The following is a 23851-nucleotide window of genomic DNA, read 5'->3' on the forward strand; positions in this document are numbered from 1 at the left end:
GATTGCTGACACGATGGAGAGGGGCAGGGAGTGTTGCAGGCAGAAGCCACGGATGCTGTGGTTTTCCCAGGGAGCAGCCCTGACCAGCTCAGAGTTGCCCTCGGCAATGAGCCAAGCCCACTCCTGCCACGTGGGGACCACTACGGGGACCACGGGGAGGCGGGGCTCTTGCTGTCCTATAACGTGATAAATAGTGTAGGTGTTGAAATAGTACGGAGATCAATTATCTCACAGATGTTGTATGCCAAAGAGACTTTGCTTTTTCCTTCATTTCAGAATTCCTTTTCTTTAAGAAAAAAAAAAGAAGACATACCCAATGGGCTTAGCTTGCCAAGGCGAGGAGACCCAGCCCTGCCTCACAGCCTTTCCTCCAGGACCCCCGCCACTCAAACGTCCCCATGTCTGTTATGTTACCGGAGACGATAAACATCGTGATCAGCAATTCTTATGCTGATTTACAAAATTATATCGTTTAAGTACATTTCTAAAAATAAAAAGATTGTCAGAAGACCTCAGCATTTTTACCACTTAAAATATTCTGACAAACTGACGTCTAAGAAATGTGCCATTTTGCACTCCCAAAGTAATGGGGGAGGGTTCCCTTTAAAATCATTTCACTGGTTCATCTGGGCTAAGAAAAGAAAAACCTGTGTGTCTTTGACATTGTCCTCAGATGGGAGAAGGACATGTCCGGTGGCCCAGGCCCCCCAGTCAGCCCATGGCTGCGGCCTCCTGCCCCACGCAGATGGCGGTCCCGGATCCTGAAGGAGCCCCGGACGCCCTGGCCCTGAAGCAGCCGCACCCTGCCGTGGCCGGGGTGGTGCTGAGGGCGGGGATTTAGTGGTGGGCGCATTGGGAAGGACTCCTAAGTGAAGTACACACTTACGAGTGCAGAGAAGTGAGAGAATTCTGAATTCAGAGAAGCTCGCCAGTTTCTTCGTTCCCCTCCCCCAGTGCCACCACGTTCCACTGGGATCAGAGGCCCCTGCACCACTCGGAGCCTCTCTCCCTGCCTAGAATCACCTTTTGTTAGATCTTTGGATCTTGTGATAGTAGGTTCCTTGGGGCTCTTGGTCCAGCTCAGTTTCCTCCTCAAGCTCCAGCCCCAAGAGACTTGTTGAGAGAGAGAGAATGTCCCTCACCTAACTCTGTGACCACTGGCACCGGGAACTAGACCGACAACTCACTGTTGAAAAGAGCAGGACATGGACGTGCACCCTGCTGACCCCTCCCACTCCCTCACACTACTGAAAGTGCAGGCGAGGGGCTGCCTGCGGGGTGCGGCACTGCGGGTTAGAGAAGCGGAAGAGCCCGTGCCCGAGCAAGCTGACCAGTACCCGCCTCTTCCAGAAAGTCTGAAATCAGTCACACGGTGGTATTTATACCACAAAATTGGCAAATGCTATGCAGGACAGATCAGGCTTCTTTTAAAAGTTTATTTACTAGCACACCACTGAGTTAAATGTAAAGTACTAAAAAGTCACCAGCAGAACTGCCTGGGTCCAAGTCCAAGTTTACCACTTGATATCTATTGAGACAGTGGTTAAGTTACTTAACTTCTCTGAGCCTCAGTGTCCTCATCTGTAAAATGGGTGCAATAACACTGCCTTTGCTATAGAATGGTTGTCAGAATTCAATAAGGTACCACACGTAAAATGTTCATAACAGTGCCTGGCACACACTCATTGCTCAACACAGTTTAGCTTTTTTTGTTGCTACCATAAACAGAGCAGAGCCCCAAGCTACCAGGCTATCAGCGGAACTGACCCCTGTGATGAATTAATGAACTCAACTTTGGTCTTCTGGGCCATTTGCTCATGCAGAACTCATGTCTACCATGTAACACGCACACACCCTCATGGCTATCATCACTGAGACCTCACATAAGGCTTAATCCCATGTAGCTCAAATACTGGCCATATTGGTAGTCCTACCAGCACAGTGGAAGGCAGATTCCATACAAGTTAAGCTTTAGTTCTGATCCTCTGACACCCACCACTTACGGTCATAGGGAATGCAGAGGAGAAAAGAAGAGGGAAACAACACTGGTCAGGGATTCAATACATCATATCATGCATCATCCATTTAACAAATAATTTAAATGGTCCAGTGACAGACAGTGAAGCCATAGAGCAACAGACACATCACCCCTGCTCAAAACTTTCATGCATGTCAGTATTGTATGAAAGGAGAAAGAGCCAGCATTCTCCTCAACAAGGGTGGAAGGGCCTGAAAACTTGCATATGGTTAGGGCATTGCCACCTACTTCATGGCATCTAACAATAGTTATTTAAAACCCATAAAACTGTAGAACATAGAGAGGGAAGCCTAATGTAAACTTGAATTAATAATAATATATCAATATTGGATCAAAACTGTAATAAATGTATCATACTAATGTAATATGTTAACACTAAGAGAAACTGCATATGGGGGGATATGGAAACTCTCTGTACTTTCTGCTCAGTTTCTCTGTAAACCTAAAACTGCTATAAAAATAAAGTCAGAATGACAACATCACGGTGGCAGAATAGATAATCCCCAGCCTGACTCCTGCCCACAAGTAACCAATTTACAATTATTAAAAAGCAAAGACAGCCTACCTGGGGCTGCTGGAGCTAGGGGGAGAGGAGGAGAGACCCATGGAGTTTATGATGGCGTGAGGGGCCACGGCAAGAGGGTGTAGGGATTGCACATATTGTTCTGATCCCTGGCCACTTCTGAGCCAGCCTGGTACAGGGCAGGAAGCAGCTGCAGCACATAGATCTAAGCCGGAAAAAGCAGCAGCAGCCCCTTTACGTGAACCTGCTTGGAGTCAGAGTGTACTGTACCAGCTCACAGGCCATAAAGACCTCTGGCAGGATTCCCATGGACCAGTGAAGGAGAAAGTAGCTGTAGCCAACTGGACAATGGAGCCACCCCATGGCTGGTGAGCCATCATGAAGGATGCATACACAGCCCGCCCCACAGGAAGTGACTGGAATGCAGGAGAAAAGCTGGCCCCCCAGGGGAATACTGGGTGCAGCATGGGCAGCTGGTCTCAGTGGAAATTGATCAGGGTGATAGAACTGCAGGGGGTGCAATCTGCAAGAAAGACTCAGTCCTGGCCAGAATTTCCACACAGCTAAGACCCAAAAGTGATTAACACCAAAAATTAAAATCCTATCTCCACAAAAAGCCTTCCCCAGAGAATTGGCAGCAAAACAGCAATTTAGGTCAAGCACAGAGCTCAAGTTCTGGTCACCACAGGAAGTTCCCCCAATTTGAGAACTAACAAAAGGACAGTACATTAGTTCTAGTGTAGAGTCTAAGTGATAGTTTTCTGTTCACCATTGAACAGAAGAAAACCACAGATCAAAGACAAAGCTCTGATAGTAACCAGTCGAACACAACCAATGAACACCTATAAAATCTAGAAGAGGTAGCAGTCTCCTCAAATGCTTAGGCAACAACACAAAGACATGAAGATCAAGAAAGAACAGAAAACTATGTCACTACCAAAGGAAACAAACAAAGCACCAGCAATGGACCAAGAGTAAAAGCAGATTTATGAAATGTCTGACACAGAATTCAGAATAACCCTCTTAAGGATGTTCAGGCAGTCACAAGAAAATATAGATAGAAAATTAAATGATATCTGGAAACCAGTTTAGCAGCAAAATGTGAAACTTGACAGAGGTATAGAATCAGTTAAACAAACAAACAAACAGAAATTCTAGAAAAAAAGAATAGATTATCTGAACTGAAAAACTTGATAAAAAGCTCCAAAAGCACACTCAATCAAACAGAGGAAAAATTAGTAGCTTGAAGACAGAACACATGAAATTATCCAATCAAAGGAATAAAAAGAAAAAAGAATAAGAAAAATTGAAACAGAAATACAGCAAATATGGGACACTATCAAGCAAAATACACTCCACATAATTGACATACCTGAAGGAGAAGACAAAGGAAGAGACTTAGAAGGCACATTCAAGGAAATAATGACTAAAGATTTCCCAAGTATGGAGAAAGATGATAGCATCCAGATACAGGAAGCTCAGAGGTTACCAATCAAAGTAAATCCAAAGTAGAATACCACAAGAAACATCACAATCAAATTATTAAAAACCAAAGACAAAGAGAGAATACTGAAAGCAGGAAGAGAAAAGAAACATATAACATTCAATGGAGCCCCAATACGTCTCTCAGTGGGTTTCTCAGAAGAAACCCTACAGGCTGGGAGAGATTGGGATGATATATTCAAAGTGCTGGAGGGAAAAGGCTGTCAGCCAAGAATTCTGTATCCAGCAAATAACCTGCAAATATCGAGGAGTAATAAAATCTTTCCCAAACAAATTCTAAGGGAATTCATCAACACTAGACCTGTCTTTTGAGAGCTGCTAAAGGGAGTTCTTCAATCTGAAAGAAAATTACACTAAAGAGCATCAAGGAAACATCTGAGGGTACATAATTCACTGGTAAAGTAAGTTGACAGACAACCTCAGAATACTCTAATGTTATACGGGTGGTAAATAAACCACTTATCAATTGGTTAGAGCACAATGTTGTAACACTAAGGTCAAGGGTTCAGATCACCATACCAGCCAGCTGCCAAAATAAAATAAAATAAAATAAAATAAACCACTTACATCCTTATAGTATAAAGAATAAAGGACAAATCTAACAAGACAATAACATATGCAATGACCATATAAGAGATAAGTAATATTAAAAGATGTAACTTGGAACAACAAAATATCAAAGAGGAGAGTGGAATGATGCCAAAGCATACAGTTGGTGTTGATGTCTTCTTTTTTCTTAAATATCAAAGTTAAGTTGTTATTAGTCTAAAATAACTTATTATAACTACAACATGTTTTCTGTAAGCCTCATAATAACCATAACATAAAAACTTATGAGTCATACTGAAAATAAATAGTGAGAAATCAAAATGTACAGCTAAAGAAAACCACTCAATTGCAAAGGAAGACAATAAGACCAGAAAAAAGGAAAAAGAATCAACAAAACAACCAAGAAAAAAAAGCAACCCACAACAAAATGGCAGTAACACATCCTGATATATCAATAATAACCTTAAATGTAAAGAGATTAAATATCCCAATTAAAAGACAAAGAGTGGCTCAATGGCTTATAAAACAAGAACCATCAATATGCTGCCTACAAGAAACTCACTTCACCTGTAAAGACACACTGGATGAAAGTGAAGGCATGGAAAAAGATATTTCATGCAAATGGAAACCAAAAAAGAACAGGATTAGCTATACTTACATCAGATAAAATAGACTTCAAGCCAAGGAAATTTTAAAAAGATAAGGAATATGATGATGAAGGGATCAATTCAATAAGAGAATATAACAATTCTAAATATATACACACCCAACTCCAGAGAACCCAATTATATAAAGCAATTACTATTGGACCTAATGGGAGAGATAGACTTCAATACAATAATAGTTGCGGACTTTAACACCTACTTTCAGCAAAGTGCAGATCATCCAGACAGAAAATTAACCAGGAAACACCAGAATTAATCTCCACTATACGCCAGTTTGACCTAATGGACATTTATAGAACATTTCCCCCAATAGCTGCAGAACACACATTATTCTCAGCAGCACATGGGACATTCTCTAGAATGAACATATGTCAGGTCACAAAAGAAGTCTCAATAAATTTTTAAAAATCTACATCATATTAACTACCTTATCAGACCACAATAGAATAAAACTAGAAGTCAACAACAAAGGGACATTGGAAACCATACAAATACATGGAAATTAAACAACATGCTCCTAAATGATGAAAGGGACAAAAAAAAAAATCAAAAAGGGAACTTAAGGGTCGACCCCATGGCTCCCTCGGGAGAGTGTGGCGCTGGGAGCGCAGCAGCGCTCCCGCCACGGGTTTGGATCCTATACAGGGATGGCCAGTGTGCTCACTGGCTGAGTGCGGTGTGGGTGACACCAAGCCAAGGGTTGCGATCCCCTTACCGGTCACAAAAAAAGAAAAATAAAAAAAGGGAACTTAAAAAATTTCTGGAGACAAATGAAAATGAAAACACAACATAACAGAATCTATGGGATACAGAAAAAGCAGTTCTAAGTGGGGAAGTTTATAGCAATAAATGCCTACATCAAAAAAAGAATAAAGATCCCAAATAAACAACATAATGTTACACCTCAAGGAGCTGGAAAAATGTGAAGAAACCAAATCCAAAATCAGTAGAAGGAGAGAAATAACAAAGAATAGAGCAGAAATAAATAAATTAGAGATGTAAATAGGAGCACTAAAGATTGATGAAACAGAGATGATTTTTCAAAAAGATAAATCTATATACCTTTAGCTAGACTAAAGAAGAAAGGAGAGAAGACTCAAATAAAATTAGGAATGAAAAAGGAGATATTGCAGCTGATACCACAGAAATACAAAGGATTATAATGAGCAACTACAAACAACTATATGTGAATAAACTAGAAAACCTAGAAGAAATGGATATAAATTCCTGGGCACATACAACTTACCATAGTTAAATCATGAAAAACTAGAAAATCTAAATAGAGCAATAGTGTGGAATGAGATTAAAGCAGTAATAAAAAATCTTCCAACAAAGAAAATCCTAGGACCAGATGCCATCACTGCTGAATTCCAACAAACAGTTAAAGAGCTAACACCAGTTCTTCTCAAACTTTTCCAAAAAATTGAAGAGGAGAGAATACTTCCAAATTCATTCTATGAGGCCAGCATTATCTCTTACCAAAACCAGAAAAAGACACAACTGAAAAAGAAAACTATAGATTAATATCCCTAATGAACAAACACACAAAGATCCTCAACAAAATACTAGAAAACAGAATCCAGCAACACATTGAAAAGATCATTCACCATGGTCAAGTGGGATTCATCCCAAAGATGCAAGGATGGTTACATATGCAAATCTATAAATGTGATAATCTTATCAACACAATGAAGGGGAAAAAAAAACATATGATCATTTCAATAGATGCGAAAGAAATTTGATAAAATTCAAAACCCCTTCATGATAAAAAACACTCAACAGATAAGGTATAGAAAAAATGCACCTCAACACAATAAAGGCCATATGTGACAAATGCACAGCAAATATCATACTGAATGGACAAAAATTGGAGGCTTTTCCTCTAAGACCTGAAACAAGACCAGGAAGCCCACTTTCCCCACTTTTAGTCAACATCGTACTGGAAGTTCTAGCCAGGGCAGTAAGGCAAGAGAAAGCAATAAAGGGCATTCAAACTAAAAAGGAGGAAGTCAAACTATCCCCATTTACAGATCACATGATCCTACACATAGAAAACCTTAAAGACTTCACCAAAATATTACTAGAACTAATAAATGAATTCAGTATAGTAGCAGGATACAAAATATTCACACAAAAATCAACAGCCTTCTTATATGCCAATAACAAAATAACCGAAGAAGAAATAAAGAAATCCCATTCACAATAGCTACCAAAAAAAGAAATAACTATGAATAAATTTAACCAAGGAGATGAAAGACCTCCACTAAGAAAACCATAAAACATTGGTGAAAAAAATTAAAGAGGACACAAATAAATGTAAAGATATCCCATGTTCATGGGTGGGAAGAATTAGTGTCATCAAAATGTCCATGTCACCCAAACCAATCTGCACATTCAATGCAATCCTATCAAAATGCCAATGACATTCTACACAGAAACAGAAAAAAAAATCTTAAAATTTGTATGGAACCACAAAAGACCTTGTATTGCTAAAGCAATCCTGAACAAAAAGAAGTAAGTGAGAGGCATCACACTTCCTAACCTCAAATTATACTACAAAGCTACAGTAACCAAAACAGCATGGTAATGGCATAAAAACAGACAAATTGACTAATGGAAAAGAATAGGGAGCCTAAAATAAAACCAAACATTTACAGCAAACTAATTTTCAACAAAAGTGTCAAAAATATACACTGGGGAAAGGACAGCCTCTTCAACAAACAGTGCTGAGGAAACTGGATATATACATGCAGAAGATTGAAACTAGACTCCTATCTCTCACCATACACAAACTCAAAATGGATCAAAGACCTAAATTTACGACCCCAAATTATGAAACTACTAGAAGAATACATAAGGAAACCCTATACCAAATGGGAGTGGGCAGCACTTTTTTGAGCAAGATTACAAAAGCACAGGCAACTAAAGCAAAACACACACAAATAGGACTACATTAAACTAAAAAGCTCCGGCAGAGCCAGGGACACTGTCGGCAAAATGAAAAGACAACCTACAGAATGGGAGATAGTGTTGCAAACTACTTACCAGACAGGGGCTAATATCAGGAATATATAAGGAACTCAACTCCAGAACACACACACAAAATAACCCAATTAAAAATGGGCAAAGGTCCTGAACAGACATTTCTCAAAGGAAGACATATAAATGGCCAACAGACAGATAAAAAAATGCTCAACATCACTAATCACCAGGAAAACGCAAATTAAAACCACACTGAGATATCATCTCACTTCACTTAGAACAGCTATTACTAACAAGACCGAAAATAACAAATGCTGGCAAGGATGCAGGGAGAAAGGAACTCTCCTGCATAGCTGGTGGGAGTGTAAATTGGTACAGCCACTGTGGAAAACAGTATTGAGCTTCCTCAGAGAAATAAAAATAGATCCACCTTATGATGCAGTTATCCCACTGTTGGGATATATTGAAAGGAAATGAAATTAATACATCAAAAATACACCTGCACTCCCATATCCATCACTATTCACAATAAACAAGAGATGGAATCAACCTAAACATACATCAGTGGATGAATGTATAAAAAAAACTATTCAGCTGTAAAAAGAAATGATTTCCTATCATTCGCAGCAACATGGATGGAACTGGAAACCATCATGTTAAGAGAAGTAAGTCAGGCACAAAAAGACAAATACCACATGATCTCAGTCATATGTGGAATATATGAACATTTATATATGTTATATTTATATAAATAACAAAATATAATATAATATAACAATTTATATAATTTATATAAATTAACATTTATAAATGTTATATTTATAAATATAACATTTATATGTTATACGTTATGTGTGTGTGTGTGTGTGTGTGTGTGTGTGTGTGTAAAGTGGTTTCTTTATATATATAAAGTGATTCTCATAGAAGTAGAGAGAATAGTGGTTACCAGATGGCGGGGGTGGGGGACGAGAGACAAGTTGTGGATTAATGGGTACAAAACTATGCTCTCTACCCAAAGTGAATCATTGTGCAGTATATACCGTATTGAAACAACCACTGTACCCCACAAATATATACAAGTAAATGTTAAAATATTTTGAATAAAAAGCGAGAAGTCTATTATTTAGGAGAAAAATCATGTTGGAGAGAGATAATGATCAAATAATAAAATATATGATTACAGTCATTTTTGGTTTCCACAGGAGAACGATTCTGGGACTCTCGAAGATACCAAAATGTGCAGATGCTCGTGTCCTTTACATAAAATAGTGTAATACTTGCATATAACCTACACACATCCTTCTGCATACTTTAAATCACCTCTAGATGTAATCTCTAGATTCAGATACTCACAATATCTAAAACAATGTATATGCTATGTAAATAGTTGTTATACTGTATTATTTTTTATTGTTGTATTGTTATTTTTTGTATTTTTTCAAATATTGTTGGTCCACAGTTGTTTGAATATGTGTTTGTGGAACCCACAAATACAAAGGGCCAACTAATACCAAACTAAGTAAATGCCATAAAGGAAGTAACATGGAAACAAAACTAATGAGAGAGGAGCCTGAAGGATGAGGTCCTGAAGGATGAATGGGAGTTAGGTGAGAAAAGGATGAGGGGTGGAAAGAAGGGCTGAGTCAGAGGGAATAGCTTGTGCAAAGTCCTGTGGCACAGGAGCACCTCCATGCAAGAACTGAAAGGTGGCCCAGGCTGGCTTCCCTGATCTTAGCAATGGCAACTTTCCAGACAGATATAAATGACATGTACCAGGGTGTTGAATTCTAAAAGTCTCCAGGTATGAGGACTCCTATTACAGAATAGCATTTGATAAACCAGCCAAAGAGAAATTAATTGTTAGGGCTGTTATACCTGTTACTAATATTGTTTTTTTCTTTTTAAAATGTAAGAAAAATATTGTCTATTATTTATTATTTATACTAAATTTTGGAATCTTGAGTTTTACCAATGCAGGCAAAAAGTTGATAAAAGTAAGGTAAACATAAAAGTAAAATTACTTGACAATGTCATACACTTCTGGGTGCACCATGTGCACAGCACAGTTCCTGAGGGGGAAGCTATTTTTATCAAATATGATGGGACATCTGAGAACATTACCACCTCAATTTTATTATACCAGTACAAATGCCTCCTGATTTGGTAGGCAGGCTGCTAATACTGGCTGGGGGCTAGTCACTTGATACAATTCAAAAATGGAAGTCAGCAGTGACTCACCTAAGTATAAGCATTGGCATATCTGGGGCAAGGCCATTTTGGAACATACCAATATAGCTGCTAATTTAGTTTCCATTTAGCGATGGACAAAGGCCAGAAGGGTAGCTGCAGTCAGGGAGGTTATAGTCCATTAAATATGGAAATCTATTTCTGTGGCTTCCTTTCTAGGGGTGAATCCTACCTTTGGAACACCAGAACTTCCTGGCAGGGTCCTGCCAATCAGTTGATTCAGACCCTCATTTAATAAATATGTACTGAATGCCTTCTGTGTGCCTGCCACCGCTCTGGGCACTGGGGTACAGAAGTAACACAACAGATACTCGATGCCCTCATGGAGCTTACAGGCTGGAGAGGGTAAACAGGAAACAAACAAAATAGAAAATACAGAGCATGTAAAAAAAATGCGTAAAATTGGAGAAAAACAAAGGAGGTAAGGTAGACAGGGAGCAGGGAGATAAAATTACTACTTTACGTTTGATGATGGGGAAAGGCCACTCAGGTTCTAAAGAAAGTGAGAGAGTGAACCATGTCACTACCTGAGGAACAGATTCCAGGGAGAAAGCAGCGAGCAGAAGGTACAGAAGCTACAGTGCACTTGGTAGGTTCAAGGTCAGCAAGGATGCTATAGACTGAAGTATTTCCCCCTGAAGCCATATGTTGAAGCCCAAATCACTAGAACTTTAGCATGTGACTATATTTGGATACTGGACCTTTAAGGAGGCAATTAATTTAAATTGATGCTGTTAGAGGGGGTCCTAATCCAATAGGATTTGCGTCCTTGTGAGAAGAGACACCAGACATGCGAGCACACAGGGGTCGACCATGTGCAGATGCAGCAAGAAGGCAGCCGTTTACAGGCCAAGGAGAGAGGCCTCCGGAGAAAGCAACCTTGCTAACACCTTGACCTTCCAGCCTTCAGGACTGTGAGAAAATGTATTTCTGTTGCTTAAGCTACCCCGTCTGCAGCATTTTGTTATGGCAGCTGGAGCAGAATAACACTAAGGAGGTCTCTGCAGCTGGAGTTGAGGGACGGGAGAGAAGAGTAGAAGGTCATGAAGACAGAGAGGCAGGACACTGCAGAGCCTCACGGGCCAAGGCAAGGGCTCTGGATTTTTACTCTGAGTTAGACAGGAGCCATTGCAGGGTTGTGAGTAGAGGAGTGACATGATGTGACCAATTCTGGAAGGATCATTCTGGTGTCTTAATATTCTGGCTACTGTGCTGACAACAGACCAGGTAAGCAGGGGCAGAGGCACCTAGGAACAAATAGGAGGCTGTTATAATGTTACAGGAGAGGGATTTGATGCACTGGATTACTGCAATGGTGATAGAGGTGGGATTTCGCACATATTTTGAAGGTAGAGTCAACAAAATTTGCTGATGAAGGTCTGCTGGTAACTGAGTGTTAATGAAATAAAGAGTAATCCACTGAGCCAGAAATTTTAGAGTCACTGGGAGGGCATATCAAGGCAACCCTTGTTCAGTGCCACGACGCACTGAAACAGAAAAATCCTGAATAGGGTTAGCTAGTCACACTCAACCTCTGTGGAAGGCAGACAAATTGCTAGAAGGGTATTTGTAGCAAAATAATAATTGAGTAAGGAATTTGAGCAATGACAGAAAGATGTAAAATCAATAATCTAAGTATCCACCTTAGGAAAGTAGAAAAAGTACAAATTAAATGCAAAGTAAGCTAAAGAAAAGTAGTAATAACAATTAGAGTAGAAATCAATAAAATGAAAACTGGAAAACTACAGAAAAAAATCAATGAAATCAAAAGTTGGTTCTCTGAAAAGATAAGTAAAAATGATAAACCTCTAGCCAGGCTAACCAAGAAAAAAAATAAGACAAATTATTGGCATTTAAAAATGAAAGAGGATCCAATATTACAAATCCCATGGACATAATAAAAGAATATTATAAACAAATCTTTGCACACAAATTTGATAACTTAGATTTAATGGGCCAATTCCTTGAAAGACATGATTACCAGAACTCACACAAGGAGAAACAGACAATCCAAATAGGCCTATATCTATTAAAGAAATCAAATCAATAATTAATAACCTTAAAAAATAGAAAGCAGCAGGCTCATATGGTTTCACTGGTGAATTCTGCCAAACATTCAAGGAAGAAAATGATACCAATTCTTTACAATCTGTTTCAGAAGATAAAAGCAGAAGGAACACTTCCTAACTCAATCTATGAGGCCAATATTACCCTAATACCAACACCAAACTAAGATATTACAAAAAAAAAAATCACTATAGACCAACAGCTCTCATAAACATAGTGCAAAATCTTCCACGAAGTGTTGTCAAATAAAATCCAACAAGGTATAAAAGTAACTATAGAACACAATCAAGAGGGATTTATTTCAGGCATGCAAGGTATTCAGTATTTGCAGTGGATTGAATTATGTCCCACCAAAACCCACTGAAGCTTGAATTGTATCTTCCAAGTTTTATGTATTAGAAATTTAGCCCCCACTGTGACTGTTAAGAGGGTGGGAAATCCTATTATGGTAAATGAAAGGTGGAGCCTTGAAGAGGTGATTGGATTGTAGGACTGTGCAGTAGTGAGTGGATTAATAATGGTGGTCAGGGGTGTGGTTCTGAGGGCTTTAAAAGAAGAGAGTCTCTCTGTCTCTGCTCCCACCATCTTGCAATGTGAGACCCCTGGGTCATCACTGTCATCATCACCAGATGGACTTCGTGCTTTCCAGCCTCAGAAACTGTAAGCAATAAATTTCATTTTCTTTCTAAATCACCCAATTCCGTGTATTCTGTTATAAGCAACACAGACTAATACAGTATTCAAAAATCAATTAATGTAACCCATTATATCAACAGACTAAAGAAGAAAAATCATATAATATCAATAGATATACAGAAAAGACATTTGATAAAATCCAACACTCATTCATGATAAAAACTCTTAGCAAAGTAACAATAAAGGGGAACTTCCTCAACTTGGCAAAAAATATCTACATAAAACCTATGGCTAACATCATACTTAATGATGAGAAAATTGACTCTTTGCCTCTAACATCAGTATCATGGCTAGGATTTTCTCTCTCACTCCTCACTTCTTACTTGATATCTTACATGTAGTTCTAGCTAATGCAATAAGACAAGTAAATGAAATAAATGGTGTACAAATTGGGAAGAAAGAAATAAAACTGTCTTTGTTCACAGATGACATAATTGTCTATGCAGAAAATTCCAAAGAATCAACTCCTGGAACTGATAAGCAATCATAGCAAGGTTGCAGGATACTGGCTCATCAATTGTAACAAAAGTACCACACTAATGCAAGATGTCAATAACAGGGAAGACTGGGAGAAGAAAGAGATGGGATATATGGGGATACCCTATACTTTCTACTCAATTTTTCTGCAGACCTAAAACTGCTTTGAAACACAAAGTCTATTAGTTAAAAAATAAAAAAGGCAGAGAGGCCTATAAAATCTCCTAACTCTAGACAAACAGCAGAGAGGGGTTGCCCAGGAAATGTTTCATCCCAAAGGAACAGGGAGAAATGAGAGAGCAGACAAGGGAGAACCAGAGGTGACCCCAGCACAGCAGCTACCGAGCACTGCACGGTTATGGTAGAAAAAAAAAAGCTTGACCAATTGCATCGGAAAGGAGGAGGGCTTGTCACAGAGCAGGTACTCAATAAATATTTGTCTAACCAGCATAGCAAGACATAAAAGTGAACTATGCAGACTGAGTTTGGAGACCCAGGTTGGAAAAATAATAAGAAAATGTTAAATGGATCTAAGATAGAGAAACCACACCAGTTACTGCTGGCAAAGGGCTTGGCTGATGTTTCAGTGACGGTGTCATCCACTGGTGAGCCTTCTGTAGTTTTTAACCTTATAATTCACACTGGACTTGGGCTTACAATGTGTCAATTGCATAGAGTTCATAATATAGGTTGGTTTCATTTTTTTCAACGAAGCTATTATTTTTTTAAATGATAGGTTTGAAAGTCCCACTTGGTTTTAAAATTTACAACAACAACAACAACAACAAAATCCTTCAGATAAGGCTAAGTAAAAAATTCTGAGCCTGTTGCTCAGCTTGGGCTGGTTCCAAGACAGACTTAAACAGATAACTCTCAAGTTTTAGACTTGCTTCAGGTTTCTGATACCTAATGCAGTACCCAAAGAACACAGGTGAGGACACAGGTGGCATGGACACAGAGCACACACTGCCACATCCAGCAGTCTAGTTGTGGGTGGAATCTGCCCTTCCTCCAGGGACCAAGGGTCTTCTGAAAGAAAACCAAGCCCATATTTAACAATGATCTCATCCTGAGGCCTGAAGCATTCCATTTAAATCACTGGCTTTGGATGTCACAAATTCTGCCTTCCAGCTTAATTAGTAAATCTAATCACATATATTCACACTCTCAAGGGGGCCTGATTGTTTGGCAGTAACAGCTTGGTTATTCACAATCAATGAAATTAATGCCATTATTTTTAAAACATGAAAAAACTGTATAGAAAAACAAGCCTCCAAGATATGGGCCTTGGTCAAAGAAAGAAAAATAAAATAAAATAAAAGCCACAAATAAAGTATTTAAATGATTTATTAGACAAAGAATCACTTTAGAAGTCCCAGCAAAGGCTGTGCCTTGGGGTCCTTGTTATTCTAAACTGAATCCTTGCTGCACATCACCTAGAAGGAAAATGTCACTCAAATAAAAAAGGTTCCTCTACATGAAGCTGTGTGTTTAACTGGCAACATATAATTTTATTTTGAAAAAATTAGGAGCAATTGCTGCTGAAGCCATTTCAGGGACAAGGGGAGGGGAAGATCTGTCAGCACCATGGGAACAAAAAATGATGTCCCACCAAGCTTTATCCCAATGATTTGCTTCATAGTTAAGCTTAATTACACATTACACACTGTCCTGTAATTACGTCGCTTGGGAAACTGCCAATTTCCCCCTTGAAATGTTAAAAGTCCCTTAATTTATTTTAAAGGCTCAGCACAGCCTGCATCAGCACCCGCCTTGGTGCCTACGGGCTGCTTGGTTCTTGTCCCCGTAATGTGCAGGCTGGTGGGCAGCCGGGGACCACGACACGGTCTGACCCGCAGCACAGGCAGCCCCCAGAACACTGGCCCAGTATGTTTACAATAAAATCTGACGACCTTCTTTTCTCTTTAAAATTAACAGGAGAAAGTGAGAAACAATGTTAGGAGGATGGAATTAAAGTCCCTCACTCTCAGCCAGGGAATAAACACCCAACATTAGGTGAAGCGCCTGCTCTCCGGGAGTTGACAACAAGAACGGATAAGATAGTAAACACTGAGCAAATACGTACAAAACCCCCAGAAGACTGTACCTCGGCCAAGTACTGCTTTGTGGACTGAGGAGAGGAATAGTCAATTAAAATCGTCTGAGCACCTTCTATGTGCCAGCGATGTGCTCAGCACTTCAGACATGTCAGTGTAGACCATCAGTATCAGTGGCCACTAAGCCAAGTATCTCCAAGTACCAAGCAAGAAGTAGACAGACATCATGCAATCAGGAGTCTGGGGCCCGTCGTTAATTGGAGAGGGAGAGTATGCCCTGCCTATAGGCAATTCAAATTCCTTTCCTTTTAAAAATACTGGGCCAGCGGAGCAAAACACATCTGCAGGGCTCATTTGAACTGTGGCTGCAACCTCCATATGAATCTGTAAGTCCCTAAAAGGCACAGGGTGTGAACAATGGAAGGATTTAAACTATAGCCCTGGCACTTCCTCAGCTGTGTGACCTTGGGCAGGCCACTTAACCTCTCTGTGTGTCAGTCTCCTCATCTGTAAAATGGAAATACTAACAGTGCTGACATCAGAAGGGTGTTGTGAGAAATTAATGAAAGTGTTCAGTGTAGATGTTATCTCATAGCAAGCTCCAAATATGTGTTTTCTACTATAATTACGTTTACGCTCTCTGACACAGGACAGAGAAGTTGAAAAGAGTTTCCCCAAAACGGTTTTGACTTGGGGTGGGTCTCAATGATGGAAGCAAGAAATCTAAAGCCTGGAGGAAGAGGATGCAAAGGTTACCGTATCTTCCCCGTCTGGGAGCATTGAAGGAAAGATTACAAATAATGTACAAATGTGTTAAGTACTCAAAATACAGTAAGAGCTCAACAGGTGGTAAGTTTTCTCATATGAGGTCATCTCATAGCATTTTCCTGAGGTTTCTGCCTCCAGAACCAGGCCTTCCCTGGCCCAGCCATGAGTTAGGATCTAAACCAGCAACTCTCCCAACTATTCTTAAAAAGTATTGTTTACCACATATGCGTTAGGAGGAGAAAGAATGCACTTAAAGGTTCTGAAATAGCATAAACATGCTTAAAATTGTTTGTCTGTTTAAAAAATGGCTATAATGAAAGAACCTTGAAAAAGCAATTCTTAGGTAGGAATGTCCATCTTTTCCAATCGTCTCATTTACTCGACATATTATAAATATTTCTATTCTGATCTATTAGAAGCATATAGATGCCCTGGCTCACAACTGCATGAAACCTTTGTAATTAATCTTATTTTTAAAGACATTTCTATTTCCCCCTCTCACGAAATTCATCACCTCCTGTACCAGCCACCCAGTATGTAGAAGATATTGCAACTGGGTGAAATACTGACCGCCAGTTACGAGGGCTGCTGAAGCAAGAGCTGCAGCGTGCGTCACCATGCTGCGCACAGTGACTGCGTGCCGTTTTCTGTGTACCGATCATACCTCAACAGAGCTGCAGAAACAAAGATGAATTGCAGGTATGCAAAGAACAAGCAGTTTCTAGGATTCAGTTTTCATTCAGTTCCTGGAAGCCTCAAGATTGTATAAATTCTGCTAGGGAATGGCACTGTTGGGTAAGATTTTATAAATTAGTTGGCTGGCAGCTCCATTGAGAAGACATTTTATTTATGACATAGCACAACACCAAGTGAAACAGAGAAAAGAAGTCCGTTGTGTTCTATTGCATATTGACCAACCACCAGAATGTTTCTCTAAGAAGCCGGCCATTGTTTAAATAGGTCACTGGAAAGGAAGCAAGTCCTAAGTGATTCTGATACAGTTAAATAGTATAATAATTTATAAAATGTGAAATATTTACCTGCTCAGTATACTGTGAAGAACTTCAAAGAAGTGTTAAGCAAAGTTTTTAATGCCTTGATAGATGTGCCCGGTATAGGTCACATCTAAAAATCCTGAAGGAAACAAGGACTCGCCCAAGTGAAAAACAAACAAAAAACTCCTCTCTTCACTTGCTTGCTTTTTTCTTTCTGGTATTTCAGAACCATCCTCTGCCTTTTTTCCTCACCACCATGTCCACTGTGCATGGTATGAATCAGGCACATAGTAGGTGTTTGATAACACTTCCTGAATGAGTCAATGAATGAATGAATGAATGTAAGCGTTAAAGGATTTTTTTCTATCTTTAGTTAGATACTTTTTAGCACCTAAGAAGATGGATGGTTTTTGTTTTTTGTGCATATTTTTTTTCTGAAAGAGATGTAAGCAATAATAGAAACATCTCATTTGCATGCACTTGGGTTTTATTGTTGCATGTTAAAAGTTTATCTGATTTTTTTGAGGGTCTGAGATTAATTGACAGGGCTAGAGATTAACTGAGGGTTGCTCAGCAGGCTGGGGGGTGGGGGCACCAGGCAGAAGGACGAGAGGAGCAAGGCACAGAGGTGGGGATCTGCCTGGCCAGCCTGGGGCCTACTGTCATTCTGTACGGACAAAGGACTCGATCGCAGCAGGAAGGACGGAGAAGACAGAAGAATGCAGTGGGTAGCAAGAGATAAAACCATGGGGATAGGCCGTGGGCCAGGGCTGGTCCCCGAAGCATTCTGAACTATGTTTAGAAAAGTCATCCTAGCTGCTGGCCTGGAAGGTGGGTCTGAAGGTCCCAGACTTTTGCAGAGAGGCCAGTAAGGTAACACTGCAGCAATGCAAATGAACTGGAGGGACAGGGATGGCTCAGGAGGTGGGATGTAGAGAATGTGGTGTCTACCAAGGTGTGCACTCTGCTTCCACATCTCCCTGCCTGCTAGGCAGATGCACCTGGACAGACGTCCCACGTGCATGCAGTGGCTGCTCCAAATGACAGCCCCCTCGGAGGCCAGCACTGTCTCATTCATTAGTGACACAACCGCCCACCCGCTACCCCAGGCCAGAAATCTCCCTCTTCCTTGGAGAGAGTCCATCCAGTTTATTTTAGCTCACAGTAACTCATTCAAACCTCTCTCTACTGCCACTCCCACTACTCTAGATCAGGCCACCATCATTTCTCTATAAATTTCCCGTTTTATTTTTGCCTTGAGTCTTGATTTCTCACATTGGTTTTCTAGCAGGAGAGTGATTTTTTCTAAAATTAACTATCATCATCTTTACTTAAAACACTTCAAGAATTCTTCACTGCCTTAGGTCCAAACAAGCACCTTACTACAGCTGAAAATGTCCCTCTTGAACTAGCTGCATTTGCTTCTCCTGACACCCCCCACCCCCGTCTTAGACACACCAGACTAGTTTGGCTCCCTGAGCAAAGCACACGCTGTTCTGCCTTTGCTGGCGCGGTTCCCTCCGCGTGGAGCGCTCTCCCTATGCGCTTCCCTGCACCAGTTAACTAGCACTATCCAGCAGCTCTTACCCTCGACGCTACTTCCTCCAGGAAGCTTTCCTGACCTGCCCGCACACCTATGTTGGCGACTCTCCTCTGTGCTCCCAGGATCCCCCTCCCCAATCAAGAAACACTCCAAGTGACTTCGACACTGCCTGGCATTTGTCTCTTCCACCCCACCCCTCCTTTCCATCTCTAGAAAGTAAACTCCTCAACGTCAGGACCCGTGAGCAAGATGTTCCTGGAGAAATCCTCATCCTCCAGATCCCTGCAGGGCATATGATCATTGCTCAGGAAACATGCACAGCCTGAGTGACTAAGGACAGCAAAGGTCCGCAGAGTCCTGGGGCGCACATGCCCTTGCTGGGCAGGCACAGAAGAGAAACCACCAGAGACTCAGAGCAATGGTCAAGGAGAGAACCAAGATGGAGAGCACTGGCTGCAGGGCAAGAAGAGAGGGCTGGTCACTGCAGACAGCGTCAAGTGCTGAGGGGAAGGCCAGGGAGGAGACAGGGAGGGCAGTGCTCTGTGTTTGGCAGAATATCTTCTGGAAAGAAAAGGGGGAAGTCTTGGTGCAGGGTGTGGCAAAGTGAGTGGTAGGTGAGTCGCAGCACAGGGCATGGTGACAACTAGGAGATGCGTGTGTGCAAAGCGGTTGAAGGAGCGTGACAAAAGAGGGAGCATCTGTGCAAGCATGTGTGCGTGCACTACAATTCCTTTTAAGAAAATGTCAGCCGCAAATCTGACTGGCAAAGAGAGTGAATGGGGAGCCTATATTCAGGTGCAGAATAAGCATTTATCAAATGAAAGGTATAAATAAATGAATAATTACATTCATACAGGAGGTTCACATTGTCAAAAAAAAAAAAAAAACCCGAATTTTATCTAAATGTAAACTTAGAAAAATGAACCCTTCCTCGTTATGTTTCAGAAGAGACCATTCAGCTCATGAATCAAAACTTAATTAGCTGTCTGGGATCACTATTTTGACTGTCTATAGCACAAATGCACTCTCTCTGGGATATTAATTTTCACAGTCACCAGGAAACTTCCTTGCGGATGGCCTCAGACTGCATCGTGATCCACCAACCTCATCCATTCATGAGAATCGCTTTAGCTTTCTGTCTAGTAGTTAATGCCCCAAAGTCAGATGGGATACACACAATAAAGTGTCAGGGAAGGGACACTTTTGAGAAAACCGTAAAGGCATCTGAGATATAGGTATGTCCAGCCAATAAAGAAAACGCATGTGGACAAAAAGGGCCCATTTTTGTCCACATGCACTTTTCTTTATAGACAGGTTTGTATTTTAAGTGCCTATTCGATATAAAGTTCTATCAGGTTTCCATGGTACTAATTTCACTTATGACACTTTAGAGAATGCATTGAGGAAAACAGGCTTAAAACACCAAATTGCTTTGTGAGACATATGCTTCTCATACAATTAACAATATATTCAGCATCAATAAGTTCTAATTTTAGAAACATTCATCCGCAAACATAATTAGTTAGTGGCTAATTCAATTTCTACTCAGCTTCTACTTTTCACACTCAGCTCTCCAAGGCAGTAGGTATCTCCAAGGTGGTAACTCTCTATACGGTTATCTCAAAAATATCAGCCTACTTACTATGAAAGCAGATTATATTCCTAGAAAACATCTGTGCAATAAATGTACACACAAATCAAACTTCAAATCACATAAAACTTCAAATGTACATACATATCAAACTTCAAGTCATATAAAACTTCAAAGTTTTATGAAAAAAATTGTCTTACGGAGGACAACATTTCTGATCAAGCAAGCACCTGATCCGGAACCTTTTAGAGAAATGACTATAAAATCTGCTATATATATAATCAAGTTATAAATAATATTTCAGAATAGGTCAAAGCTTCTCAAATTGCATATATAGAAAAACACATACATCTAAAACATATTGCCTTGGAGACCTGGCATGACTTTATTCAAGGGTGGTACAATTTTTCACTGTGGAGACTGTCCCTTCTATTACAGGTTTTGGCCAGCAGCACCTCACTGGACATGGTGACAACTAACATGCCTGCACATTTCAAAGTGTCCTCTGGGGGAATACTGTTCCAGCTGAGAACCACCAAGTCTCTACTGTTTACAGAAGAAACTTCAGCCCAGACAAAAGAAACGGCCCATACTTATATCACTAGATAATGACAGTGTCAGGTCTTGAACCCATGTCTCCAGGAAGCCAATGTCACTGAGAATCCAGCAGAGAATGTCACAGTAACAGGCATGCTCCTGTCTTATTTTGAGTTCAGCCTACTCTTCCTGCTTTAGGTAACCTGTTCATCATGTACTTTCTAAGCTGGTATCTAGTCATCATTTTAACCACTTGCCAATTCCCTTCCATTTATTCACGTCCTTCCCAGATGTCACTCTTGGGTCTATCTCATCCCCATGAGTCTGGGATCTTCTCCCTGAGGACAGGTGTCAGCACAAATCCAGGGCTCCAACTGAGCAGCCTGGATGGCCAGACTTCCATGTCACTGTCACTTATTCACTACCCTTTGTCTTCTCCACATCAGCACTGCCCAGTCAGCAGGTGGCATCTTTTACTTTACAGAGAAAATAGAGGCACCTCCACTCACAAACTAATCTAACTTAGCAGCTGGAGTCTGACTAGCCCGTTACAAAATGCAAGGAGGCGTCTGTCTTTCCTCCCCATCTCTTCCAACTCTCTCTTTCTCTTTGTTTCTCTTACTGCATCTCCAGCATTAGACTGAACAGAACAGTATACCAGACAGAGTCCTGGTCCTTCTGGGGAATAAGTCTTAAGTGGTCTTCACTAAATTTGAGGACATGCAGGTTTTTGGTAGATAGTTCATTTCTGTTTCTTGTTACTTAAGTGTAAGAGTTTTTGTTGTAATTCAGTATTTACTATATAAAGTGTTTTTCCAGTGTCTATTGTATTTTTAAGTTGATCCTATGGAAAACATTTTGACATGGAAAACATTTTAACATTTAAATGTTAAAAATCCCTATTTCTGTCCCCTTGATTGATTTCATTTGATTTTAAGTTTTTAGTTTACTGAAAAAGCCAAAAATCTTGGGTCGCTCATCTGAAGGTAATCTTGTATTTGTAAGTGTGAAATGAAAATTCAGTAGGGAACTTAGAGCATCTGCATGCTTACCCGGATGTATGCATCCTGGTGGTGCTTAGCAAAGTACAGCATATTGTCCAGAGCCAGCATTCCAGGAGGGGTCTGCGTAAAGTCCATGGCAGGGTTCACATGATTCTGCAATTAAAACAAAATGTTTGGTAAGGTTAACCTTTCAGCAGATTTCACCAGCCAGCAGGGATCTGGTTTCACTCCTCCAGACTGAAGGACCTCAAGGCCAGCTCCAAATAATCAAATCTGATGACATTTTCTATCTCCACATAAACATGCTGGGGTGGGAGTAGGGATTTTTTACAAAAAGTCCCTCGGGCTCAGCAAAACCAGCTTTTATACCTGGGGTTAGGAAACCCAGCTGAAGATCAAAATATAGGATTATTCTTAGACATGTGACATGGTGAGATAAGAAAATGACACAAAAATTGTATTGCTGGTGACTGTGCTAAAGTGAAACCAAGAGCATTTGAGGAAGGACCTGGAATGAAGCCACACCTCTGTCGCTTCACTCAGAAGCTGACACCATGGCAGCCATCACCTCTCTGCCCCTTCACTTCCTCGTCCCCACATGTGAGGTTACTCATGGCCCCACCTGTCCCTGGGCTTTGTCAATGGTCCAGGCCTACGCATCCACAGGACTCTGAGCACAGACACTGGACAAAATTCACATGTCCAAGGGGTCCTGACAGCTGCCTGTTCTCAGGGACTGTGTCTGGCCTCTGGTCACCACATAGCACCAAGAGCCCCAAAGATAAATTAAGAGTGACAGATATGCCTAATGGGCTGCAGACCTGACTGATAGGAATTCTCCATCCGCTTGAGATCACCCAGCAAACAGTCTGAGACTCTTATTTAGAGCAGCAAACCATTCTCCACCGTTACTCACTGAAAACAATCACCAAGAAGCGTCCTGAAAATTCAGATCTAAATGGTGAATGATTTAAGGGAAGGCATTTCTTTGTTAAATGTTAAACAGATGAAAAGGAAATGTTAAAGAGGTATTACAGAAAACTGCTTTTATCTCATGATCCAGACAATTTGTATGAAATGTCGGATTTTCATTTTGTCCCCGGAATACAACACTTTAAAAAAAATAGCCTAAATTTCTGTTTTGCCGGGGAAGTTTTGGTTAACAGCTATTTTTTCCAATTCTGGTAGAGGAAGGTCTTTTTCTCTACTTGTTGAAGGTTCAAACAACCCACAATAATTTTCTACATTATTCAAGAGCACATCGAAACTGTCTTTCCCACGTGATTGAAAATTTTGCTTATGAGCAAATGAACAACATCTAAAATTATGGGAGAGCAGTGCTGCCTCCTGCCACAGGTCCACAGTCTCAAGAGCATCCCTGTCTGTATCTATTCAGTAGGTGATGTCAGTGCAATGATTCGAATATTTTATTTCAGCACTTTATGCTGATTCATTAAAATGTTAAAAAGCTTTTAAAAATACTAAAGTACTACTACTAATGATAAGAAAGATATATCTCATAAAATAAATATAATCATAACAAAAATGAAAACCATTCGGTATGTCAAATGCAAAGGAGTTCAGTCTTAATTTGCTATTTATTGGATTA

General features: G+C 40.3%; 1 protein-coding gene and 1 pseudogene across 3 annotated transcripts in view; one reads left to right on the plus strand and one right to left on the minus strand.

Annotated features, from left to right (window-relative positions):
- The window catches only part of ELMO1 (engulfment and cell motility 1), a 549163-nt gene that overhangs the window by 272749 nt on the left and 252563 nt on the right, over positions 1–23851 (minus strand). For all 3 annotated transcript variants that reach the window (XM_063113910.1, XM_063113909.1, XM_063113911.1), the window contains one exon: positions 22291–22395. In XM_063113910.1, the coding sequence (XP_062969980.1) occupies positions 22291–22395 (105 nt within the window). The remainder of the gene's footprint in view (positions 1–22290; positions 22396–23851) is intronic.
- Positions 2176–2292, plus strand: LOC134391446 (U6atac minor spliceosomal RNA; annotated as a pseudogene).

Source organism: Cynocephalus volans, chromosome 11, assembly GCF_027409185.1.
Source record: "Cynocephalus volans isolate mCynVol1 chromosome 11, mCynVol1.pri, whole genome shotgun sequence".
Classification (NCBI taxonomy): Eukaryota; Metazoa; Chordata; class Mammalia; order Dermoptera; family Cynocephalidae; genus Cynocephalus; species Cynocephalus volans.